Source organism: Lissotriton vulgaris, chromosome 7, assembly GCF_964263255.1.
Source record: "Lissotriton vulgaris chromosome 7, aLisVul1.2, whole genome shotgun sequence".
NCBI classification, from domain to species: domain Eukaryota; kingdom Metazoa; phylum Chordata; class Amphibia; order Caudata; family Salamandridae; genus Lissotriton; species Lissotriton vulgaris.
Window position 1 is genome coordinate 213,310,821 of NC_141695.1, and position 27,538 is coordinate 213,338,358.

Sequence of the window (27,538 nt, forward strand, 5' to 3'; positions counted from 1 at the left end):
GTGCCCAGACGTTGCCAAGGCCCTTATTATCTTTACTAGAGTGAGCTTTTCTAAGGAGGTGGGCTGAATGTGAGGTGACATACACCATATCGCCCACAAACCATTGGCCTGGTTGAGAGATTCAACAGCACAATGAAAGCTATGATTATGGGTCTTCCTGAAAAACTCAGAAAGAGATGGGTTGTCCTTTTACCATGCCTGCTTTTCACCTACAAAGAAGTGCCACAGAAGGCAGTGGGCTTTAGTACCTTTGAACTTCTGTTTGGTCATCCTGTAAGGGTACCACTATGCCCAGCGAAGGAAGGCTAGGAGAGACCTCTCAAAGAACCTAAGCAAGACATTGTGGACTATATGCTTGGTCTGTGTTCAAGGATTGCTGAATACTTTGGTAAATCAACCAAAAACCTTGAAGCAAGTCAAGAGCTTCTGTAGCTTTGGTATGACCAAAAGGCTGCACTGGTGAAGTACTTAGGGCCCTCCAGAACAAGTGAAGTGATCCCTACCCTTTCCTTGAGACGAAAGGAGAGGTCACCTACCTGGTTAACCTAGGCATTTGCAGGAGCCCTCAGCGTCATCCATTTAAGCCGCCTGTATCCTTCTTATGACAGGGCTGATGTGGCCATGCCGATGCTCACTGATAAGTATCAAGAAGCAGAGGGTGAACCTCTCCCTGACCACCTCTCCTACAGCCCAAAAGATGAGTCGGTGGAATGAGTTTTATTCAGACATCCTCTCTGCTGGCTTCTTTTCCATAACCCCTGGTCAGACACACAAGTGTACTTATGATGTGGACACTGAATACATCTCTCCTGTCAAGAACAAAATCTACAGACAGTCTGACCAAGTTTAGAAAATCAGGTCTAAAATCAGGAAGGTGCTGGAGTTGGGGATGATTGAGCCATTTGACAGTCCTTGGGTTAGCCCAGTGGTCTTAGTCCCCAAGCCTCTTTCCAAGTGTGGGAAATCAGAGCTGAGGTTTTGTGTGGACTATAGAGGTCTCAATGCTGTCACCAAGACTGATGCACACCCTATACCTAGAGCTGATGAGTTGATTGACTGGGGGCAGCCATATTTCTCAGTGCCTTTGATTTTGGATCAGATTCCTGGCAGATTGTTCTGACCCCAGGGCAAAAGAAAAGACCGCCTTCTCGACCCCAGAAGGACATTTCTTATTCACTGTTATTGCCATTTGGGTTAAAGAATGCCCTGCTACCTTCCAAAGGTTAGTGAATAAAGTCCTTTCTGGGTTGGAAATGGATGATATTGTTGTCTATAGTTCTACTTGGCAGGATCGCCTAATCTACTTTGGAAAAGTCCTTGCGGCTTTGCAAGCTGCAGGCCTTGCTGTTAAGGCAAGAAGTGCCAGATAGGGCAGGGCACAGTTGTATACTCGGGCCACCTTGTTAGATGGAGGCCAAGTTCAACTTTAACAGCCCAAGATCCAGACCATTCTGGACTGGGAAGCTTCAGCAATCCAGACAACTATAAGGGCATTCCTTGGCTTGACTGGGCACTACAATACAGGAGGTTTGTGAAGATGTATGTTACTGTTATGGCACCTCTCATAGAACTTACCTCCAAGCAGCAACCAAAGAAGGTAAACTGGACGGTGAGCTGTCAAAACGCTTTTGACTCGCTGAATGAGGCAATGTGCTCAGCACCTATTCTCAAAGCTCCAGGTGACTCCAAGCGGCTCATAGTGCAGACTGATGCCTCTGAACATGGGATAGGAGCGTTCCTATCCCATACCAACGATGATGGCCATGACCAGCCTGTTCCTTTCAGTAGCAGTAGGTTACGCCCCAGGGACAGCGTTGGAGTGCCATTGAGAAGGAAGCCTTTGCTGTGGTTTGGTCCCTGAAGAAGCGGAGATCATACTTGTTTGGTACTCACTTCCTTGTGCAAACTGACCACAGGTCTCTCGGATACGGATGCAAATGTAAGGTGAAACCCCCAAACTGTTGAGGTGCTCCATCTCCCTAGAGGGAATAACTTCACAATGGGGCACAGACCTGGGACTGAGCATGCCAGTGCAGAGGTCCTTTTCACGTTTTTCCACTTAGACAGTGAGGATTCTTTTGGGAAAGGTTCGTCTCATCCTCTTTCGTTGTGGAGCAGGGGGAGGCTGTGTAGGAAAGTTCCCCTTTTTGACATGTTCACCCCCCATTTTTTGTCTGGTATTTGATGCAACTTTGTCTGAAGTGCACTGAGTACCTTCTTACTAGGTCCCCAGTGTCCGTGTTCTTCCCCCAAAATCTAGGTAGTTATTTCCTTGTTTCACAATTGGTAAGACCTTAAGCGCCCCTGTAAGTCCCAAGTAAATGGTACCCCAGGTACTTAAGGCATGGGTCCTGAAGCCGGTCACTAAGGGCTGTAGCATGTATTTTGTAACCCTAAGGGACCCTCGACCAAACTCATGTAGACTCTTATAGCAGCCTACATGAAAGTTAAAACATGACATGGCGCACATGGTACCATCCCTACTGACACTGCATGCAATATTTGTTAGCCACCCATACAGCAGGCCTTACAGCTCTATGGCAGGGTGCATTGTATTGCATGTGAGGACATATCTGCTTAATCAGATATGCCCCTGTGCTGTGTAGCCCAATTGCTAGATAGTACAAGTAAACAGGGAAGCCATCTGGAGTACATGTACTGGGCTCTGGTCATTGCGACTTTCCCAGGTACATGATGGCTTTACTGAAACTTATGGTGTTTGGTATCAAACAACTTGTCTTAATAAATCTGTACTGATGCCAGTACTAGGTATATTTTGACAGGCACTCAGAGGTGCTCCATGAAAACCTACCAATCCCTAGTGTGCTGGCTGACTGGTCTTGACCAGCCCGTCACCACAGACTCTTTTCTGAACCCATGGTGGTAGAGCCCGTGCTCTCTGAGGACAGAAACAATGCCTGCTCTGGCCGGAGAGGCTGCCCACTCCTCCAAGCTGGATGGCTAGTAATCCGTGTCTTAAGGAAGGAGGCTTTGAAGGCCTCTGCCGCTCTTGATATGCAACCAGTCTTCCCACAAACAGGGGATTTGCCACCCCCACCCAGTGCCCATTTGGTACTAGTACAAGTGGGAAAATTAGCTAGTTGGGAGGCGTGTTCAATATCAGGCTAGTTACTCGCCTTAGGTGGGCTACCTGAAGTAAACACTAAAAGTAGAATTCCAGCATTTTGGATTTTGGTGAAATTAGATTCCCTGGGTCAGGGTTATGCCCACTCCCCACATGAAGTGGTCATAAAGGGGTGTAGGTACCCCAAAGGCAAATAGCCCATTGGCTACTACCTTACACTCCCCTTTGCCCTTCAAATTTGAGTATTTAGGTAACACCCCTGATACCAGGAACTCCGTTTTGACTGACTCAAGAAGAAGAGGACAAAGAGCAAAGAAGTGAGAACTGAGGACCTGCTGTGGACTTTTTGTGCCAAACCCTGCCTGCACCTGTCCCGACAGTTGTGACAAACCTACTCGTCCTGCCGCTGACAGTCTGCAGGGGTTCTTAGCAGATCCAAGAATCCCTGTAGACTGCCAGCACTTTGCATATTGCCAGCAATCTCTCTTGGAATAGGGGAGCTACTCTCTTGCAGGCACTAAAACAGAAAAGTTTGGTCCACCGTTCTGCCGCTCCCCCCAGCACCACTAATACATCAGTCACCCAGAAAAAGCTCTCCGTGCTCCAGAAGATCAGATCCCTCTCCCCACCGAGTGAGTAGACACCAGGACCAACCGGAGCTGCACAGCACCAATACCTGGGATTCCAGATCCTTGCAGCAACCAAAGCCTTTTTTAGTCCAATCCAGACTCCAAGACCTAGCAGCCTTTTTCAGGGATATCAGCACCGCAGAGACCCAATTCGAGAGTGGCCCGGCTGCCCTAATTTTGTCCCTTTGACCGACAACCGTGAGTCCCCATGATGCATAAGCCAGCAAACCTAAACACTCTGTACCCAAGCGCCCCAGCCCGTGTTCCCAAGAACAGACTGTGCTTGTAAATGTATAGGCATTTATATAGCGCACTACTTACCCGTAGGGTCCCAAGGCGCTTCGACCGCTGCGAAACCCTTCCTGGCTTCCCTGAGAGATGGTCCCTTAATGGGTATCTCCAGGGTGAGACCAGGCATCCCCGGCGGTCTGGTGGGGCCGTTAGTGAAGATGAGGCAAGCTAATGCCCAGAGTTGCCGAGTGTGATCGCTGATCAGAGTGGGCACCGAGGCGAGAGAATTATCGAGTCCGCTGACCCTGGTCCAGAAACCTGCCGCGCCGGGAATCGAACCCTGGTCCCGGGCCGTCCTCTGCTCTCGGGTCTGCCGCCTCTAACCAGTGAGCCTAACGACCCGAGCCCCCTCTTGGGAGCTACCAGACTTGTTTCCCACTGCGGCCCATTTCTAGGTCCTTTACCCTCCCCCACTACTTCGGTGTAGCTTGCAAATCAACCAACCCTACCAGCACCTCTGCACCCAGAAACTCCAGGTCCGGTAAAGACGAACTGCTTGCGATTCTTTAGACCTTTGCCCCCTACCACCTTAAGTCCTGAAGGGGAGCACTGGAAACCTATTGCAAGTAACTGTGTGTGGTATATTTCTTTTTTCCCCCAAATAATGATGTATTTAAGTGAATGTTAGAAATGGGATTTCTGGTTGTCTAGGGCTTCTGCCTAAGACCGGCAGAAACCACCACTCTAGTCAGGGCAAGGGAGTTACACGCTGAAGATAACCCCTGCTCTCCCCCTTGGTAGCTTGGCACGAGTAGTCCGGCTTATCCCAGAAGCAATGTGTAAGGCGTTTGTGCAACACACACACACACACACACACACGCAACACACACACACACGCAACACACGCAACACACGCAACACACGCAACACACGCAACACACGCAACACACGCAACACACGCAACACACGCAACACACGCAACACACGCAACACACACACGCAACACACGCACGCAACACACGCACCAGCAACACACTAGGCACACTACAAAAGAGACTCCACACAAGGTTATGCAAAAATAGCCTTTGTATTATCCAAAACACATTGGAATCGTTATCACACTTATACACTGTGCCAACTGGTACCAAGCAATAATTTACAGGGGATTATATACATGACCAGGCCAATCGGGCTACTGTCAGAACCATTAGAAAGCACAAGTAGTAAAAATAACACAACCAGTAACTACTGGTAAGATACTGTACTCTGGAAACACATTATGCATAAACATCATAGCATGACATTAGGCATCATCATGAGCATAAATCACATTTAGGAATGCACCATTGTAACACTCCCCAGGTACATAGATCACCTTTAGCATAACTGCATTATGCATTCCCTTAGGGCCTTGCGCCCTACCAGTACACACAGGTACTCCAAATGACCCCAGGCCAACTGGCCTTCTCAGGGGCTCAAATGCCCTCTGTCCCAAAAGTCTGGGTTCAATTATAGGACCCTCCACAGGCCCTCTGGCTGCCTTGGCAGCAAAAGCAATGTGTGGAGCGCACTGGGGCAGGGGGTGCAACCTACCCATTCCTCATCATCACCAAAATAAATGCAGCTGCCCGTAGTCATGGCAGCAGCAACACAATCAGCTTGGGCATCACTGTGCCACTTAAGTCCCACTCCGGGACTTCAATACAATGTGCCCCATTCACCTGGCTCTTCCAGTGCTACTTATGGCACCACAAATACTTTGGGGAACCCCTCTCACCGGGGCTCCTCTTGCCAATAGTTTCATGGCACCGGTCGGCCCAGACAGTGTTCCTCTCCCAGCCCTCACTCACCAGGGTTGTTCTTTGACTCCTCGCCGGGACAGCGGGACTCTGTCAGGGAGCCCACGAGGCTCCGGTCTCCTCTTCCTGGGGTCCGGTGAGCCCGCAGGGCTCCACTTCCATTTGCAGGCACACAGGGATCCCTCAGCACGCAGCGGAGTCTCAGTGAATCCCCTTCGATACGGCCACAGGCGGGGCTCCCACCAGCACACGGGGCCCCTCCCACCTCCAGGCTCACTCGGGCCTGACTTCGGATGGGAACTTCCTCTTCTGGGCCTGCCCACAACCAGGCAGCTTCCCTGACTTCAGAACCTCTGATCTCGACAGCGGCTTCACTTTAGGACTACCACAGTGCTGGGTGGGCTCTCTCTTCGTCCTAGGAAGCACCAAAATGCGGGGTAGACTCCTGCTCCCCCCCTGGAGGCACGGAATGCGGGGTAGGCTGCCGCTTACCTTGCAGGTAGCACAGGGGAATCCCACACGCTGGGATTCCCTCGGAGCACGTCGCAGCCTAGCGCTGCAGGACACATGGGCTCCTCTTTCCCTGGCATTAAGATATAGTTCTCATGAGGCGCTAGGACCGGAGTTCCACATTTATGGATTAGATCCCCGTATTCCTTCTCAGGAGTCAGTAGATAGCACCAGGACGCCCTTGGGTATAAGCACGCTTTATAAGCTCCTAAATAAATACATATAAATAAATAAAGCAAAGGTGTGCCCAGGCAGGCCAGCTCACGGGCCCTCCAGCATAGAGGCAGTCCCTCCTGGCGGTTCCTCCTGGGGCCCAGCAGGCACAAGTAGCACCCACAACAGCATAAGGAACCACACTTTTGTGTGGTCACAGCCCCAGTGTATATACACACTCCATTTTCCTTTCTTCTGCCCTGGCACAGGACTTGGGGAACCAGTCTCAACTGGTTCTGGGGGGTTGAAGCACTCTGATTACCAGGCGTCCACCCTCCTTGGTCCGGTGGGGGCTCGGTCCTCCGACACACCACAGGGGGGCGGAGCCAGCATTCACCTAGGCAGGCACAGACCACATCAGGGTCAGGGGACTACTCCTCCCACTACTCCAAATGCAGATATGATCATTCAGCCTAGTGCTGACTCGCCCTGCCCTACCTGGAGCCACACACCTCACCAGCCCTTGTCACTCCAGAGCCAGACATGCCATACACATCAGGCAGGCAGACACATTGCACGTGAAAATGCCAACTTCTAAAAGTGGCATTTCTAAAATAGTGAGAATACATCTGCGCACACCATCACACTGCATTTATTATCACTATTCGAAACATACCAAACTTGACCACGCTGCTGCTCTCATATCCGGAATTACCACTGAAAGACTTATCAAAGAATCCCCAATGCATTCCCATGAGAGGGCAGCCTCACAGCAGTGAGAAACAAAAATGGCTGTTTGTCACTACCAGTACATGTCACACACTTAAGGTACATGTCCTACCTTTTACCTACAATGCACCCTGCCCATAGGGCTAGCTAGGGCCTACCTTAGGGATGTCTGACATGCAGGAAAAGGGGTGTCACAGACGTGGCGCACAATTTAGGCACCACGTCACAGCGGCAGTAACACTGAGCGCACAGGCCCTGTCAATGGCAGAGGACTGAGACCGGTTTGAAAGGCTACTTTGGTGGATGGCGCAATCCGCGCTGCAAGCCCACCAGTAGCTTTTAATTTACTGGCCCGGGGTATTTGAGATACCACTTTACAAGGGACTGACAGGTAAATTAAAGATGCCAAACAGGTGTAGACCAATCTTGCCATGTTTACCACAGAGAGCGCACACACTGTACTCTGGACAGCGGTGCTAAAGTGCCCAGAGTCCTAAAACCTCCAACACAATGTCAGAAAAAAGTCTAGGAGGAAGGCAAAAAGTTCAGGGGTGACCCTGCAAAAAGGGCCAAGCCCAAGAGTGAACACTTTACTTACCTGTAAAAATCAACAAATTTCTTGGTGTTGAAATTTATTTAAAAACATGTTATTTTTCTAAATTGATCTTGGATTTATTCTGGAGTGTGTGTCTCATTGTCACCTCTGTGATGCTTACCATTTCCCTCTGATAAGCCTAAACTACTTGCTCACTCTACCACAAAAGATAACAATTGGTATTATTACTTGTGCCTCTGTAAACCAATAGGGGTTGCCTGGACTCTCTCTCAACAGTGTACCTTGTTTTGGTGCATTATATATAGAGCCAGCTTCCTACAGTAGCCTCTAGAACCTACCTCTGGTTCCTCTCCTTTGCCAGAGCTGACTTTGATTCTGGCACCAAAATCCAAGTTGGTCCCTGCGACTTCAACCCAACGCTCCAGTGCTGGAGCAGAATTCCGTTCCTATAGCCCCGTCTAACTTCAAAGTGAATCCATCTCAACCATGACCGGGGTCACATCTTGACGCCTTACCAATACTCTTGGTCGCAGTTCATTCCGACCTGAATAAAAAAATCTTTGTCAAGGAGCCTCACCCCAAGCGCTTCAACAATTTAATTTCAGACTCTGAACTAAGCCACCCAGCTTTTGAGAATGACGACCAAGATGAGGGGTGTTATTTTCCCCTATGATGAGGGCAATTTATTTGTGGACTTTCAGGTGGCCAGTGGGTTGGCCATTACCCCGGACACTGGGTTATGTTCTTACCCTGCAAGGGTGGGTGGGGTTTGGTTTAGATGGGAAGTTTTTATAATGTTCACGTTTACCTATAAAATGACAAGTCATTGTGTTGGCATTGTAACCGTACTGCACATATTTTACGATTGATTTGTCGGGTCTTCACTGCAATGTTTGGGTTTCCCTCCGACAAGATATACTGCCTTACGAGTATGTTGTGATTATGCCTATCATTTGTTTTTATATACGAGGAAGGGGTAAAATCGGAAAAGGCTGTGTGATTTATGTCTGTGGCGCTATCATTATCATTTCTGCAGTCGACAATAAAGTGTGTTTAAAAAAACATTTCTTACCCTGCACCACCAATGGAGTAGATTGCCTCCTTTGCCATGGCAAAGAGACATGAGTCAGTGGTGTTGGATTTGCAGTAATGTTTTTCACCTAGAACAAACTTCATCAAACCCCTTACTTACATTGAATGAAACCCTGACTGACACCCTTAAGGTGACATTATATATACCCTGATTGTGTCCACCAGTGAAAAGGCAGGTTGCCAGACACCAAAGGTCGGCATCAAGTTACCCTGCTTGCTTGACACAGCATCCTACACCAGAATGTTTGGTTGTTCAACCTCCCATCAGTAGGGTAAACTTCACTTATTTCCCAACAACTCTTCCTAACAAAGTAGATCACATTGCTGCTTTCTGTAAGCAGGTTTTCTCCCCTGATATTCTAGCCCTCCTGTCAGTCAATGCTAGTTGTTTGCTTGGGAGGTTTACCTATATTTTATGGAACATTGTTGGTGAGATCTTGCCGGCAGTTCTCTTGCAAATTGAGCTGAATTAATCCAGTACAGTTGAGAAGCTGCAAAGTAGATCACCCGCCCTGGACTGCACTAGACAGAGCAGTTGGCACTAGCGTGGTACTTCTGTGGCAAACTTTGATTAGCATGATCCTTTGGCTTTTCTACCACTACAAGACAGTATTGTAAACAGTTTTGTCCTCTTTGGGTCTATTTCAGGGGATTGGCGTGCCACCAACTTTTTAAGGCACACTAACCATACAACATGCACCCCAGCCCTTTCAGGGTTTGGGACCTAGCAGGCTACTTCCAGGCCACCCATGTCAACAAACTTCCACCCTACCCCCTACGGCAGCAATTTTCAAACTGCTTTAGTTTTCCTTTGGTGGGACATGACCACCCTCTTCGAGTTTCTTCTGATGATCATAACTTGGGTCATGTCGGTGTTCAGTTTGAGACATTTGGTTTCTATCCAAGTGGAAAATCTGGTCCAGATGTGAGGTATTTTTTCTGAGACGGAGAGTATTAGCTGCGTGTCGTCAGCATAATATAAGACGTTGATTATCTGTGCATGGATGATACTGGAAAGCGGGATCAAGTAGGCATTGAAGAGAGACATGCCAAGTGATGAGCTTTGCTGTACTCCGATATGGTTGCGGGCATCTGAGCAGAAGAGTACCACGCTTACCGACTGGGTTTGACCAGTCAGGAAGGAGCATGACAACTGGAGAGTGGGTCCATGGATGCTGGTTTTGTGTAGTAATTTGAGGATTGGGTGGTGTTTGGTGTAGAAGGCTACAGAGAGGTCCAGGAGGATGAGGGCAACAGTGTCTCATCTACCCGTCTCATCCCTTGATAGAAGAGGATAGGCTTCATCGTCGGTACCCTAAAAAGAGCTTTAAGCTTTTGCATCAATCGCACAAAAGATCGAGTGGAAGATCAGCTCCTTTTGTGAGTTTCTGGGGCAAGAAAACGTAAGTCAGTGCAGAAAATGAGTTTGTCGATGTGGATAGCCCTCTTCATCAAGATCTGCAATGCACTCCCCAGGAAGGCCTATTCCACCAGGGCCAAGACTTCTGACATTGTGCTGCAATGGGGGAGTAAATACACATGTTCACGCAGCACCACTGCCTTAACTGCAGAGTCTGAAGGGAATAGAGTTTTGCCTGTTAGATCCTGCAGCACTTTTTTGTATGAGCCATTCTACAGATCCACCAATGTGGGAGGTACTGCTATGTTCTAAAGGTGAGTAATCTGTGGCTAGAAAAATCCATCAGAAGAATAAGTTACTTATCTTCGGTTCTTTCTGGCGAATACGCTATCTAACCACAGCCTGCTCACTGTGTCCCTCCTTCCCGTTCTGTGGAATGGCCTCTATTTTCTCACCTAAATAGGTCCCAAAGTAGAGATCTGCATATTGTACCTCTGATTATTATTGGGCTCTGCTTCCTAAGGCGCAGGCAAAGTTCAGAAAGAACCAGATGTGTATGCACCGGGGTGGCACTTACATGCGGCGCCATCATCAGATCAGTGGCGGAACAAAGTGCGTAGCTTCATGGCACCACCTACAAGCTCTCATTAGCAATGCGGTTACATTTTCCAGATCCAGTCTGGTGTCGGGAAATTCTAAAAGTGTGAAATCTGGGGTTAGAGCATCCACGAGAAAGCGTTCTAGATGGTAGGTAACTTGTTCCTGAGAAACTAATTCTAGGGTTTACCACCAGCCTAACTGAGAGCAGTAAGCCATAGGGCCTGCTTAGCTTGTTCTCCTACATCATGTACTCTCACCCAAATATCTTCTGTACATCAGTTTCCCCTCCCATAACGTCATAGTTCTCCTTTCTGTTACCTGTCCCATTGTATTCCTCTTAATCTCTTACTGCTTTTGCTACCCTTATCTCCTTTACACTCTCTTCACATTCAGTGTAACATTTCGATCTCATTGCCTGTCCTTTCCATTTTTGTTTTCTACCTAGCGGGATGTGAAAAAAGCCACTCTCATGCGCTACGAGTTCCTGAAATCCCTTGCCCATGATAGCATCTCTGACTCGGTCAGGTTAGTGTGTAAATTTCCCCCTTTTTGCCAGCTTTTTGGAGACTATTTCTATGGTCTTAACACATCTGCTTTAATTGTTACAGAGCTGCAGATAAGGAGGAGCAGCGTCAAGCGTCACACCAACACTGGTTGAGTATGGTGGAGGTAAAATTATCTTGGAATCTTGTCTGTCTCTATTGGTAATATCAGCTTTAAAGGATTTAGCTTGATCTTGTAATCCTTGTGTTTAGCGTAATGTCGCACTGTGTGCAGGTGAGAATAAAAAAAATATATTATGAAGAAGCAACACAAACTTACTAATCTGGTGTTAACCCTTTAGTGGTGGTATGTGATACTTTGTGCATATCGATGAAGGGGTATAGAAACGCAATGTGCCTGCACTGGCATTGGCCTATTTGGTGCTTTTAAGCCTGCCGTCGACCCTGTCCTCTTGTACAACTTCACTGATGTGGACAAGTTTGGAAGCAAGAGAATTGAGTGAGAGTTGGGATAATTTCGTCCTCTCAATGATTTATCCTGAGTGGAGAAAAATCAGAAAGAAATTTAAATTCTGGGGTCCACAAATCTCTTATGCCTGCACCCATAATTTTTTAAGGAGAATGTAGGCAACCGTTTTTGGGGTAACTAGATCCTTCAAACCTTCTCCATTGGATCTCCGAAGAGAATTGCAGAGTGATAGTGTTTTACCTTATGTGCTTGTGCTGTCTTCTACTACAGCTTGTGTATTATGATTGTTGGTCTCCCTCTCTTGTTCCACTCTCTACCTATAAGAATATACGTGATGTGAGCTAATTAAGCGGTTTATGACCTTCAGTTTCGTGATCTGTGAGGTGCTGCGTAGTGGGACAGTGGAGTGTGTGACCCTCCTATGGTTGGCGTAGTGCAGACCACTGAAGTGACACATCTGTCCTGTCCAGCCCCTCCCAAGGTCAATGTGATGCTGGAGAGTGAGGTCCCGTATGTGTGTCTCTCACCTTCATGCCTTCTGAAGGTCTTTGTAGTGTGGTCCAGTGCAACACGACTGGGCCTCACTTGATTTTTATGAGGGCCTCCTTGAAACAGACTTACATGAGGTATAAGTGTACTTGTTACTTAATACTTTCTTGTCTCTTGAAACTTATGTTATGTGTACAGTGAGAGAGCATGAGCAGGGATGTCTTCATTGTTCTTGGAGATATATATACCAAAGTTTGTGGGCATATTTCTCACCCTTGTACCCTAAAACGGCTCCTGATGCTGTGAATCAAGATGTTTGGTTGCATTTCATTCAGTCGCATGGGGGCGTTGGCACAATTTGCCTATCGGAGACCGATCACACTGTTTTTGAGTCTTTTGGTGTGGCTGTGTTTGTGTGTAGTGATGACCACTGAGGCCCGTTTGGTTCGGAAAGGGAGCAGTTAGTCATGAAGTAGAAACTGACTTAGTGATGGGCTACTTGGATTCTTAGAACCCAGCTACACCTCAAATTACTCGTTGAGCGAAACTTGGCTTTTGAGTTTGTACCGCATTCTTCTGCCGTTTGGCTAGGTTTGTGTATTCGAAATTACACCTGAATACATAAATACATTCTTGAACTCAGTTTGTGTGATATGGAATGTGTGAGATTTTACCTTTTGACAGAAATGCATCTTCTAATTGGTTTAGGATTTATAAATGAGCCCTAGCAGATTGTTTCATGGTGCTCTTGGTGTTTTTCATGTAGAATGTGCTGACCTCCCACCCTGCCAATCACATCTTGTCTGCCCTTGAACATCTGGCCCAGCAGAATACCCAGAACCTGAAACAACTTACTGCCAGCACAGACATCCACAATGAGATTGAAGGCCTCAAGTAGGTGCCTACACAGGCTGCAATAGGTGGGGTGTATAGGGTGCTCTGGACGGGAAGGGTTCGATTTTGAGGATTCACTGATAGTCTAAGTGCCTATAAGGAGTCGGTTGTACCCATTTTCTCTTTTAATAAGGTTTCGTTTTGGGAAGTCACACCTGGAAGATGTGTCTGAGGCAAAAAACATGCTTCCCTCCGTCCAGGTTCTGATGCAGGTCTGTTTAATAGATGCATATCTCTCTCCTTTGTCTGACTCTTGCTGTCATTCACATTCACTATTTTCCTCTCTTTTGTTAATTTTCCTCTCCATCTTTCCCTCTGTCTTGAAGCTTTTTCTCACTGTTCCCAAAATCTTTAATTGACTCCCAACTGTTTCCTCCAACTCCAGTTATCCCCTTTTCCTGTTTCTTCTCATCTCCCTTTCACCTTTCTGTTCCCTCCTGTTGCTTTTTCTCGCTTTATTTTTATTCCACTCTACAACTTTTGTCCTGGCTTTTTTTCCATCTCCCTATTTTTGTCCCCTTTCCCTTGCTCTCTGTTACCTTCTACTTCATTCTGACTCACTCTATTAACCTGTTGTTCCTCATGCTCTTGCTCCACCTCCTCCTCCTCTCTTTCTCCTTCATACATATCTTATTTAACAATATTCCTGCCTGTCTAGCCATCTTCATACTATGCAATTTAAACTGAACTCTCTGGTACTTTGGCAGGAAGGTTGGGGAGAGTGTGAGGAACTGTGGGTGCAGCAGATTCCCTTGCGTGCACGAGTGAAACATCGCTTTGATCGTCTAACATCATTTGTGAAGGAGTTTTTCCAGCAGCTCTCTGAAAACAGTGATTTGTCTAAAGAAAAATGTCAGCTTGACAGGTACAGTCCTCAATTTTTTCACACTAAAGTGAGACTAATCCTGAAGTTTTGAATTATGAATTTCTCCTGTGATCTTGGCTGAACGATAACTTCCTGCTACTTGAGTACTTTTTAGGTAACTTCTGAGATTTAATATTTAATACCTTTAGGCCTCCGTTGTATGCATCCTTTTTCCCAGGTTTCATACGTTGTATTTAAAAAAAAATTTTTTTAAATCAAGGTGAAAACTTCCCACTTTTTCAAATTGAAGTATTAGTATTTGACTCAAGGCATTTTAGATTATTTACCAATATTAAATAAGTCCTTCTAGACATGGCTTTTGTTGAAAATTACTGGGCAGCCTATTGTAAAGTTTTCCTACTTAAAATCTCTTTATTTGTCTTTAATCCGGCTATTCCAAAGCATTTGTTGTCTTTATTAGTTATAGATTCCTTACCTTAGATTTACTCCCAGGCGTCAGACTGGATTCGGAGAATTTTCTTCAGCAGTACACCTGCACGTCGGTAGGTGGCGTCGGTCTACTCCGCATTCGTCGTTGGCATTGTGATCACTGGAATGACATTGCGGTATCTATTTAGACGCCGCCTCTACGCGCTGACATCTGTTCTTTCTTTTTCCGCACCAGCCAGCACAGATCCCGAGAGAGCGGTCACTTTTTGACTAAAGTTTTTTTTAACTTTTGTCGACCTCTTTTCGGAGTCATTTGACTCCCGGTGCATGTAGGGATGTCCCATCGACGTACCGGCTTTAAACCTTGTGACTCCTGTCACAAATTTATGTCAGTGACGGACTCACACCTCATGTGCCTCTGGTGTCTGGAGCACGACCACAACACGAAATCGTGCTCCGACTGCCTGGCCATGAACCCGAAGTCTTTGCAAGAGCGGTCCCGAAAGCTTCTAGAGGCCCGGCACTCCGCTCCGCACCGCTCGAGATCTTTGTCATGAGGGAGGTCACGGGACTGGTCGCCGAGTCCCCACCACCACTCATCGTCGAAGTCTTCATCTTCGTGTAATCAAAGCACAAGAAGAAGGCGAAGAAGCACGGTTGCTCTTCGCCTTCTCCCCTTCCGTCGGCTGACGCAATGCAGGACGCGGAAGGTAGTCATCCTTCGGCTCCACCCGCGGAGCCAACTGGGGCGGCTCCTACCTTCCCGAGAGCGCCCCCTGCCCAGCTTCCTGTATTTTACGAAGCTCTCCACTCCATCTTTGGGCAGCCCAACTCTGCCGGCGTGCCTTCAGGCCCCGCGAACTAGACTTTAACGGGTAGAGGCTACCTTCGCGACTAGCACCTCTGCACCCAGACACCTCGAGGCAGACAGCATTGTACTGCTTATAGTTTCTTGGACCTTGGCCCCTACTTCCCTTAAGTCCAGAAGAACAGCCCTATAAGTTGCTTGTAAGTTACCCTATGCAGGGAATGTTTCTCCCATAGGATAACATTACTATGTTTGAAGCTCATGCCTCCAATCTGACAGCTGTCATTTTCTACTGTTTCTACTGTAAAATTTGATAATGTCTAAAGTACTTACCGAAATATGAAGATCTTGGTATTTAAAATTCTATTAAAAATTATTTTTCTAAATTGGTCTTATGTATGTCTATGTGTACAACAAATGCTTAAAGCTACCCTCTGATGAGCCTAAACTGCTCACCCACACTACCACAAAAGAGCATCAGAGAATATTAATTTAAGCAGTTCAGCGTTGTCTGGACTTTCTACATAGTGTACCTTATTTTGCTACACTACATAAAAAGCGGTACAAAAGGGGGTGGTGATGGACGGAGCATCTGAACCAATCAAACACTCACACCCAGTCAACAGATCTGGGTTTAATCCATCACCGTTCTTTAGCCCACTCTGCCACCCCAGTTCAGACATGGCCATATGCAAATCAGTCTGACCCTGTGCCTCATGGGAACAGTCCAGGATGCTTGATTCCGGTCCAGGAAAGACATGGCTTGGCAGTTCGGGCTGGACTGTTCCCATGAGGCACAGGGTCAAGGCTGATTTGCATATGGCCATGTCTGAACTGGGGTGGTGTGGAGTGCAAAAAAAGATGGATTTAGGCCCAGATCTCTGTACTGGGGTGAATGTATGACATTGTTCTGCATTCTGTCCATAAACTGTTGTTTTTACACTACATAAAAAGCCAGCTTCCTACAGTTTTAATCTTGGCCTAGAAAAAATGAAAAAAATCACAATGGTCTAGGATGTCAATGGGTAGTGGACACCTAGCTATTGTATGACACTGCACAAAAACAAGTCCTTATTTCGTGGCTGATCGCCAATGTTAGAAATTGAATTTCTGGTTGGCTGCCTGTCCAAGCAGGAACCACAATCCTAGTCACGTTATGTCACAACACAATCTGAATTATCCTGTGGTCACTCTCTGGTAGCTTGGCACCCAGCAGTCAGGCTTAACTTAAGAGGCAAGTTAAGCAACTCTTCTTACAACAACACAGTGAAAACACCACTAAAAGACTCAAATCAGGTTCGAAAAATAGATAATGATTTCATAAATAAAACAAGACCAAAATGTCAAAAATCCATCCAGTAGAAGTCGAGAGATTAATTTTTAAACATTAAATGCAAAATATAGTGCTTTGAAGCCACCAGTCCCTAAAGAGTTAATTGGTTATGCTGGACCAGGACAAAGTCAAGAGTTCAGGCTGACCATGATGGTGCTCGGGCCGAATACATGACCACAGCCGTCCCCGGAGCAAAAGGACCTTGATCCTGGTCGTAACAGTTAAATGCGTAGGTGATCTCCACTCAGGTGAGTTGTTGCACTGAATTTCTCAAAGCAACTGCGGTGAGCGTATCGTCTGTTTCGAAGTGCGGCGGTTCTGAAGTCGAAGCACCGAGTTTCTTCACGCTGTTGGGGCAATGAGTCTATGTTCTTATGTTCTCTGTGCAGTGGCAGTGATGCGTCTGTTCCGAAACGATGTTTCTGAGTGCAGTGAGGCGGTTCAGAGTAGAGAGTGGCGGTTCTGAGTGTTAGACATTTTGGTACCCCCAGCAGCGGTGGTGTGTGTATTCTGTTTTTGCAGTAGAGAATGCATTAGTTCGACTGGAGCAAACCCCTAGGTCCACTTCCAAGGGCCTGAGATAGGGGTGGGACCCCTTGGCAGGGCAGACTCACAAGCAGCTGAGCCCAGTTGTTGGAACAGGAAGTCTTGTGTCCCTAAAACTAAGGCAACAGAGGCAAGGCTTTGGAGTCACTCTGGGCTCAAGTGATGCAGGTCCTGTCCTTCTCACCCAGGGGAGAGAGGGAGAGGAGGAGAAGGGAGGGAGGGGGGGAGAGGGAGAGGGAGAGGGAGAGGGGAAAGAAAGAAAAACGCAGGGCATCACAGCAAGGCAAGAGTTTGGCAAACAGCAGTTTCAGCAGAGTGGCAGCCCTGAACAGCACAGCAGATCCTCTTCTTCCTGGCAGAGTGGTCACAGGTCCAGAAGTGTACTGATTTGATAGTGTCATAGGTCCTGTACTTGTATTCACTGATGCCTTTGAAGTGGGGTAGACTTCAGAGAAGGCTTTGAAATGCACACAGGCTCTCCTTTTCCGCCCTGGCTCCAGACTCACTGCAGGGGGGTAATCAATGCTTTGTGTGTGGACAGGACACAGCCCTTTCAGGTGTAAGTGTCAGCTCTTTTTTCCCATTCTGCTCGAGATGGGCCTTCTGCATGCAAATGACCACTCATTCACACCTACCCTTCCTTTGTGTGTGACTGTCTGAAGGGAATGCAGGAATACAGCTGTTACCCACCCCAGACGTGTATTCCAGAGACCAGCAGAAGGCACCAAATGGCTAAAGCAAATGCCAACTTTCTAAAAGTCGTATTTGCTGAACTGCAATTTGTAATCCAACTTCACCTTAAGTTGTGATTTTAAAATTTTAGTTCAGTGACACTAAACTTGAAAAATTGATCTATTCACACTTGGGAGTTACACTTAAAGATGTAATAAGGTAATCCCAATGTTATCCTATCGGAGAGATAGGCCTTACAATATTGAAAAACAAAATTGGGAGTTTTTCACTACTTAGACATGTACAGTTTAAAGTACAGGTCCTGCCTTTAAAATACCCTGCCCTGTCAGTTATACAGGGCCTACTTTAGGGTTGACTTATATGTATATAAAGGGAATGTTTAGGCTTGGCAAGAGGGTGTCCTTGCCAGGTCGATATGGCAGTGTGAAACTGCATGCACAGGCTCTGCAGGGACATGGTGAAGGGGCTACTTATGTGGGTGGCACAATCAGTGCTGCAGGCCTACTAGTAGCATTTAATCTATAGGCTCTAGGCACATGTATTGCAATTTCTAGGGACTTCTAAGTAAATTAAATATGGCAATGAGGATAAGCCAATGTTACCATGTTTAGTGGAGAGAGCACAAGCACCTTAGCACTGGTCAGAAAGTGTGCAGAGTCCTAAAACCAGAAGTGAGTTCAGAAGAATGGAGGGAGGCAAGCAAACAGCTTGACAGAAGACCACCCTAGGGCTGTCAGGTCTAACAAACATGAAAGTTCAGGTTGTTGAGCTCCACACAACCCCACTGAACACTCTAGTTGATGTGATGTGTGTGATTTCTAATTTACCAATGTTCACGTTTAAGGTTTCAGGGGTGAAAAGGTAATTCAAACCCAATTGTGATATTTAGAATATCAAACAAGTACTCCGTTAAGAAAAAGACACTTTGTGGTTAAAGTATTTTTTTCAAACCTTCTAATTCTGTTGCCTAGCAGATTTGAAATAACTGCACCGAGATTGATTGATCGAGTAGTGATTCATGTACCCAACAATGAAAACAATATGAACAATTCTAACACAGTGAGGAAGTAAGTCATTGAACAACCTAATACCGTAAAACCTATTTCTGTAGTAGGGGATCTCTGTGTATAGGCATAATCTTGTGAATAGTCCTGCCCATGTGCGTGGACCCCGGAGCAATCAAAATAGTCTCTTAAGTCGTCTTCTTCTGCAGTCCTGCATAGACACGTAAGAGAAAATCAGACATATAATGCAGCCTAAAACTACAAGGCTACATTGGCCAGCACTTCATCTTGAAGTGAACAATGATAGCCAAATAATACTAAATATTTACACATTTTGCTAAGTTTCACACTTAGAGAAACTCCCCTTCACAAAAATCCTTGTCATGATAGAGAGGAAGGGTTGGACAGACAAGCCCCCATAGGCTGCCATTATGTGTCTGGAAAAAAATTACCGTGCCTTTAAGGAACTCTCCAGAGACCCTCGGTATCCCAGGATGCACAGCCAAAGGCCTATTACTTTCAGTTCTTTTTTCCGGCTCCTGCCAGCAGGACCCCGGAGCATTGAGCTCTACCTTTTTGGGTATTTCTTCAATTTTTGGAGCTTTTCCAGTGATTTTAGAGTTTCACTCGACGTCTGGGGTCTTCCTCTTCCAGTTGCTGCCCTTTTTGTCTAGTTTTGCCACCTCTATATTGTCGAAATGCCAGCTTTATTCGACAAGTGCCCTGAGTATGGTAGGAAGAAGGCTAAGTCTGACCCCCACAGAGTGTGCATACTCTGTCTCCCTTCTACCCATGTCCCTGACTCCTGTGAGATTTGCCACTCTTTCTCCAGGAGGACCCTGTGTGACGGGGGGAAAATTTGTCTCCAAGTCCTGGAGCATAGGAGACATCAAGAACAAGGTGGGACTTCTGGCCATGGAGGGACTCTTTCATCGTCCTCTGCCCATGCATCCGCCTCTGGGGGGCTCCCCAGTCAAGAACAGGCCCGGAAACGGCACCGGTCCCGTTCGACGTCGATGAGGTATGTTCCCCGTAGACCCAGGGCTCTGGGTCGAAGCGACGTCGACGTTCGGCGTCCAGGGGCAGGACGTCGAGACCTCAGACGAGGTCGGCGTCGAGGACTTCACCGGCGTCGACACACCATCGACGTCGTGCTGAGTCCCGAAGAGGCAGGCTCTCGCCATCGAGGCGACACCACCGTGCACCGTCGACGCGACGGTCGACGACTAAAAAGTCGATGTTGAAGAGGAAGTCGACGCCCAGAACGGTGTCTAGTGCCTCTGTGGTTAGCCTCTCCTCATCATCCGCGAGTCCCCGGTCACGGCGGCGGCGGCGCTCGTCCTCAGAACGGTCTACCTCTAGAGCATCCTCTCCGAGGCATGCTCGTAAGAAGAAGAGAGTTGTTAGGTCTTTGGACTCTGAATATTCCTGGACCTACTTGCCCTCAAGACCTAGGACGCCTACGCCTCCTGCCCTTCCACAACTACCTCTGCCTCCTCCACCGCCTCCTCCTCGTCCTCGTCCTCTTCCTCCTCCACCTCCTCCTCTTCCTCCTCCACCTCCTCCTCCGCCTCCTTCTCCTCATCGGCCGCCACAACCGAGGCCTTTGGTTCCGGCTCAGCCTCCTTCTCGTCCGCAGCCTCCTGTGCCGGTGGTTCCGGCGAGGCCCAGAAAGTCAAGGTCCAGATCACAGGGGAGGCATCGCTCTCGCAGTGAGCGTAGATCTCAACCAGATCATGTCATTGTCAAAGGAGGGAATGATTGCGGTCCAGGCAATACACGGACTCCTCCAGTGACAGGAGGTATTCTCCTACTTTGTCAGACTCTCCTCCTACTAGAGTGTCGACAGTGGATGACATTGTGATGTTTCAGGATGTGCTGCTCAGGGGAGCAGCGAAGTTGGGGATCACACGGACGGTGCCCACCCCTTCTACCTCTGTCATATTCGAAACGTTGCAGCATAAGCACCTCTCTCGCCCTTTGCTACCTTTGGTGCCAGGGGTGTAGGAACCGGTCATGGAGCTGTTTATGACGCCGGCCTCGGTGAAGTCTGCTCCATCCTGACTTCAGAAGAAGTACGGGCCCCTTGATCCGGATCCAGCGTTCTTAAGATCAGATCCGGTCCCGGATACTGTCATTGTGACAGCGGCCAAGAAGCAGCATTCTACTGCTCCTTCGTCTACTGTCCGTCCAGACAAGGAGAGCCGTCACATGGATTTGGCAGGGCCTCTATGAAAGCTGCAAGTTCAACAGGGCTTTTGGGTCGGTATGATCGCTCCTTCTGGGAGTCCCTGCAGCAATTCATTAAGCTCCTCCCGAGGGACAGGAGGGAAGATTTTCAGGAAATATTGAATGAGGGCATGATGGTCTCCAACCAAGTCATCAGTTCGGTGGCGGACGCCTCTCTCCTGGCAGCTCACGAGTACTCATATATCATAAACAAACCGTTGAGAGGTGGTCAAAGGGATTCAAAGTTTAAAGACCCATACCTGGTTAATATCCCCAGCTACACTACATATACAACACAAGAACACAGGGAGTCTGTTAGCCAAATAATCTGGCTAGGCCGCCAGTCCGAACTAATAAAGTCTCTGGGTGCTCACGAGTACTGCCATGGCATAAACTTGAGACGCCACTCCTGGTTGCGCCTTACCTCTCTTAAGCCGGAAGCGCAGCAGCGCATTGCCAACTTACCCTTTTCGGGCTCTACCCTTTTCAGGACGCATGCGGATGAGGATCATGAAAGCAGAAGTAGAAACTCTGAAAGCTGTAGGGTTGGAGAAACCGAAGGACCAGGCGGAAGTCGTTCCGTCCCTTTCAGAGGCGTTACTCCTCCCAGAGGTTCCAGAGAGGGCAAGGTTCCAGAAGTGTCAGAGGGGCAGAGGCGGCCAGCAGCCCTCTTTGGGGAATAAGGGCCCGGCCGGGTCTAAGCTCTGAGGGATTACTTCCCCCTCGTTCATTACCCACTCCGGTGGGGGGAAGCATACAGAATTACTTGGCAGAATGGAGAGAAATTATTCGGGACAAGTGGGTGCTGAATATTGTTTGCAATGGATACAGTCTTTGTTTTGTCAGCCCTCCTCCAGCTATTCCACTGGTTCGTTCGCAATACCAGCTGCACAAACTTCAAGCGGAGGCCGATACCCTGTTAAGAAAAAAGGGCGATAGAAGACATCCCTCTGTCTCAAAGGGGAAAGGGTCTATACTCAAGGTTCTTTCTGGTACGCAAAAAGGACAAAAACAAGTTAAGGCCCATTCTGGATTTGCGACAAGCAAACAAATGGATTCGCAGGGAGAAATTTCGCATGCTTCATTGCACCAGATCTACCCTCAGTTGCATCGAGGAGACTGGCTTTGCGCGATAGAGCTGCAGGATGCGTACTTCCATGTGCTCATTGCACAGAAGCATCGGAAGTTCTTGCGCTTCCTAGTAGGCACCAATCACTATCCGTACACTGTACTCTCGTTTGGACTGAAGTCTGCTCCCAGGACTTTCTCAAAATGCATGGCAGTGGTGGCAGCGCACCTGAGGAAGAACAAGGTATTCGTATACCCGTACCTGGACGACTGGTTGATCAAAGCCTCCACCTTCCAGGAATCGCAATTGCATTTCAACAGGACGGCTGTTCTGTTGAGCCAGCTGGGTTTGCACATCAACATGTCCAAGTCCGTTCCAACTCCTGTTCAGTGTCTGCAGTACTTGGGAGCCTCCATCAATACTCTCAGAGCAAGCATGTGTCCTTTGGAGGAGCGACACTTATCGATCCTTCGGAAGGCTCAAGCATTCATGTCCGTTCCATCAACGAATGTGAGGACGGGGTCTTCTCTTCTGGGGTTGATGGTCTCTTGCATCTTCCTCATACCACATGCGCGACTCCACATTAGACCACTGCAGGAATGTCTGGAGGACAGCGGCAAGACGCCTCGGCATAAGAGCGCTTTATAAGTACCTTCAGTCAGTCAGTCAGAGGATCAATGGGACTAGAAACGAGGGAGCTGGGAAGACAGGATCCAGCTGTCTCTACATGCTCAGCAGTCCCGGAAATGGTGGTGTTCAGCAGAGAATCTCCTCAAGGGAGTTCCGTTCCACAAGGACATTCCCGTACATACCATTGTGACGGATGCTTCTCTCTTGGGCGGGGGAGCACATTCAGACCATCTACAGATCCAAGGAACGTGGTCCCAGGCGGAATCCACATATCACATCAATTTTCTGGAACTCAGAGCTGTTCATTTGACGCTGAAAGCCTTTCATTCGCCCTTACGGACCGACTCCCTGCTTGTACAGACAGACAATATGACTACAATGTATTACCTCAACAAGCAGGGGGGCTCGAGATCGCGCACACTGTGAGAAGTTGGCCTGATATATGATGCTCACTAGTTCTAGTGATCACCTTGTATCAGTCCAAACAACCCTTATGGTGATTGGTTGTAAGTCAACCTTATAGATCAGCTATCCTAATGGTAGCACGGACAGAGCAGTCTTAGGCTAAACTCTTTTGGCATATGAAGCCAGCTGTTTTACCACATATAACCCCTTGAATACCAGATGAAAGGACACCACACAGGTTGTTATGAAAATAAACAATATATTTATTACTAACAAACACCTCTGAACTCTTTATGAGATCAGAGGGGTAAGCACATAACAATACTCTTAAGAAAAATACAGAAAGTCGCACAATTACAATGGTGCCCTAGGGGCACGATAAACCATATACTAAGTAAATGGGTTAAATTGAACAATAGAAGAAATGAGTATGCCCAGAGGCTGTAGAATCGCTGGGGCTACACTAACCTAACCTTAGGTAAGGAGCAGGAGGCCCACGGGACGCGTGTGCAGTGCTAGAGCACACACGCGGGTTTCAATGCAAAGTCAATGAGCATGAACAATTTACAAAATATGGAAGTAAGGACAGTTCTGACTGGTTGAGACTAAAACTACAGGATACCTGGACACTAGGAGAGTCAATCAACCTATGAGCACCGAAATGCTCTTGTTACCTCACCCACGGGCTGCGGGTGCGGATGCATAGGTGTGAAAGTGTGTCGGGTTTCCTCGTTTAAGTCAATGGAGGCTGGGAGAAAAGATGCTGCAGACGACCAGTAGGAAGGTGTCCGGAGTGATCCAAGGGAGGATCGAAGAAGATGGAGACCTGAAAGCAGAGGGGACAGTGTTCAAAGTCACTAGCCAGTGACCGGAGTGGAACCAGGAAGGAGCCAGATGATGTCGTTGCGATCAGGTGAAGAGGTGACGCTTGACTCTGCAGCCATGTGAACCAGGAGGCGTTGTCTACTACCAGGATGGAGGCACGAGCTGTCCTGCGCAGGCTCTAGCTGTCGGCGGTGTCGGTTCCAGTGTCGGAGTCAACAGGCCTTGGCAAATGCAACCCACGCGGCGAGTAAAGATGGCGTCTAGTGCGGACCAGGAGGGTCCGGGGTACTCCTCCTTTGTAGGGAAACAAGGGCCAGTCTGGAGCAACCAGACCAGCAGCGTAGTTTCAAGATTTCGTCGTCTAAGAGGCCACTAGCCAGCCGGCAAGTGACCAGACAACGCGTCGAGTAGCAACCAAGCAAAAGGGCCCCAGGCAGATCTTGTGGATGCTGGAGGGCTGGTCTTCGGTGCAGGAGCTACTCTGGGCTAGGGCTTCTCAATCCCCAAAGCACTCTCGAGGGTGCCTCAGAGGTCGTTCTGGAAGCGAAGTGCAGTTTCTTCAAGATGGCCGGTCCCACGTGTCTCGTCGCACCCACGGATCTCAGCTGTGCTGCAGATGTGGGATGTCGGAGAGGTCTGGAAGTCCGGGTCTCGTCGGGCTCTGAAGTCTGGTTCTGCCAGGAAGGACGACAAAGTGAACCGCTAGGACGCTTGATGGTGCCTGCGGTTGCAGGGTGGTCACTCCTTGGCCACAAGGTAGATTTCTTCAGTCTTCTGTGGAGCAGAATGTCGAAGTCCAGAGTTTCTTCTTTGTAGAGTTGTTCAGGATAATCTAATTTGGAATGGGACCAGCTCCTACCTTTATCCTGCTAAAGGGGGCTGTACTAGCGACTAGGTCCCTCCCATGGGTGGGGCCAGGAAGGGGGGCAGTTACACCCCCTATCCTTTGTCAGGTTTCGCGCCAGAGCTGGGGCTGGAGTGCCCCAGCAACTGGTTTGAACCGGGGTATGCACAGGGACACCTTGTGTGCCCCAGGCATGTCTGATTCCTTTCAGTGTTTCCTATCTGGATACACAAAGTCCTGTCTGGGGTGGTGCTGGCACCTCCCCAGGCAGTAAACCCTTTGTCCAGGCCTCCCTTGCTGGAAGGACTCCCAGCAGCAGTAGGTCAGACTTGTCTGTGGCAGCAGCATTCATTTTGTGATGCTGAGGCTCTGGTTAACTTTAACCGGGGTTCTAGTTCTGTACATGTCGTGTCCCTCTAAAAGGGTGGAATGCTACCCCCCGTCGCCAGAACTGGCAAAGGGGGTTGTATTCCAAATCGTATGACACCTTACTCGTCATGTTTTGATAATGCCAAACCAAAGTTAGCAATAACCGCGAGGATTATAATGCACTTAAGAGTATATGGTATGGCACCATCATGGAAACAGCTAAAGGACATGGTTCCGAAAGCTGCAGACAGGCTCAGCTCATGCTAGAGCACCATCTCACATATTTCCAAGCACTCTACCTTCAGGATTGATAAGGCCTGCCATAGGAGTGACTTATAGGAATATATGTGTCCATTTTGGGTTAGATATAGGTATACTATATTTACAGCAAAGGGTGATTACACCACCTTGTCCCAGCTGTGTTACCAGCCAGTTGTATCTGTTTAGATGGCCAGCCAGGGGTGGCATAAGATATGCTGCAGCCCCTGGTAGGCCTTGGATGCACCTATGCCCTGGGTACATATAGTACACTGTACTGGGGCTGATAAGGTGACCCAATATCCAATTGGAGAAGTACCTAAGGTACATGGAGTCCATTTTACAGAGAGAGCAGATAGCCTGGGGCCCTGATTAGCAGGGCCCCATGCCAACTAAGTCGAAAACCAGCTAAACACTAGGCAAAAAATCTGGGGTAACCATAGTCAGGTATCCACCTTCCTACACACACTCTCTCCGGAAGCGCAAGCATTCTGGCACTGGCTCCTAGCCAGAGGACTGACCATTACGGCTACCCATCTACCAGGTGTGCAGAATGCTCAAGTGGACGCACTCAGCAGGCGCGTCCAGGAAAACCACGAGTGGGTCCTAAACGACGAGGAGCTAGAAAACATCTTCGAAAGATGGGGCACTCCAGAAATAGATCTGTTCGCCACCGCCGAAAACAGAAAATGCAGAGACTTCACCACCAGGTTTTACCAACCGGGGACTCTGGGGAATGCGCTATGGATCAGCTGGTCGAACAGCTTTCTGTACGCTTTTCCACCCATTCCCCTGATTCGGGAAGTGCTCATCAAGCTGTCTCAATCCTGAGCGCGAATGATCCTCATTGCTTCTGAGTGGCCTCAACAGTGGTGGTTCACAGACCTGCTCCAACGGTCTCTCCAACCCCATCTGCGACTTCCATGTCGGCCGGACCTTCTAACGAAGTACGGGTGGTAGATGGTGCACCCCAACCTCTCATCGTTGAGTTTGGCGACTTGGCTCCTGAAATAGTACAGTATGGACACTTGAACCTACCTGACAACTGCAAGGAAATACTTAAGGAGGCTAAAAGGCCATCCACCAGGACTTCCTATGCCTACAAGTGGAAAAGGTTCTGCATCTGGCGCGCATCCAAGAACGCTGACCCTACCTCCTGTAAGGAAGATGTCATCCTTCCATACCTCTTGCATTTGGCTCAATCTGTCCTTAATTTCCACTCTATTAAGGTTCACCTCGCAGCTTTAACTGCATTTAGGAAATGCCCTTCACAAACATCCTTTTTTCAGATTCCTGTAAATAAAGATTTTTTGGAAGGATTGAAGAAGGTATTTCCCCCTGTTAGGCGTCCTTCGCCTTCATGGGAGCTGAATGTGGTGCTGTCAAGGTTGATGAAGGAGCCTTTTGAGCCTATTCATAAGGCTTCTGTACAGCATTTATCTTGGAAGGCGGCCTTCCTTGTGACTATAACATCGGCCCGCAGGGTGAGTGAGATCCAGGCTTTGTGTTGCCAAGAGCCGTATACTGTATTTCATGCATCTAAGATTGTCATGAGGACTCACCCTAAGTTCCTTCCGAAAGTAATTTCTGATTTCCATGTTAATCAGACGATAAGTTTACCTACGTTTTTCCAACATCCTTCCTCTACGGCGGTGAGGTCTCTTCATTCCCTGGATGTAAGAAGGGTGTTGAAATTCTATTTGGATAAGACAAAGAACATTCGTAGGTCAGACCAATTGTTTGTCAATTACGGTTCGGTCAGGACTGGTCTTGCCACTTCTAAACAGTCCATTTCTAGGTGGATTGTGTTCTGTATCCAGCTATGTTACCAGAAGGGTAACAAGACCTTAGAGGGTAAGACTAAGGCTCATTCCACCAGCGGCAAAGCGGCTACAACAACTTTGCTCCGTATTGTTCCCATTGCAGATATCTATAGATTTGCCACTTGGAAGTCGGTCCATACCTTTGCCAAACACTACTGCCTGGATTCTGATGCCAGGGCAGAGGCTCAGGTTGGGCAGGCTTCATTGAGAAATCGGTTTGCACAGTAGTGGTTTTGTCTGTTTCCTCCACTGCTGGTTGGTTTGTTAGGATGGGATTTGCCATTCTATTCACAAGATGACTATACAGAGATCCCCTACTACTTTCTTACCTGTAACTCCAGTTGTGTA

At 48.0% G+C, this 27,538-nt stretch overlaps 1 protein-coding gene across 2 annotated transcripts in view; it reads left to right on the plus strand.

Annotated features, from left to right (window-relative positions):
• The window catches only part of HAUS5 (HAUS augmin like complex subunit 5), a 308,992-nt gene that overhangs the window by 95,773 nt on the left and 185,681 nt on the right, over nucleotides 1-27,538 (plus strand). For both annotated transcript variants that reach the window (XM_086929970.1, XM_086929971.1), the window contains 5 exons: nucleotides 11,190-11,269; nucleotides 11,353-11,413; nucleotides 12,972-13,099; nucleotides 13,233-13,311; nucleotides 13,807-13,964. In XM_086929970.1, coding sequence (XP_086786096.1) covers nucleotides 11,190-11,269; nucleotides 11,353-11,413; nucleotides 12,972-13,099; nucleotides 13,233-13,311; nucleotides 13,807-13,964 — 506 coding nt within the window. The remainder of the gene's footprint in view (nucleotides 1-11,189; nucleotides 11,270-11,352; nucleotides 11,414-12,971; nucleotides 13,100-13,232; nucleotides 13,312-13,806; nucleotides 13,965-27,538) is intronic.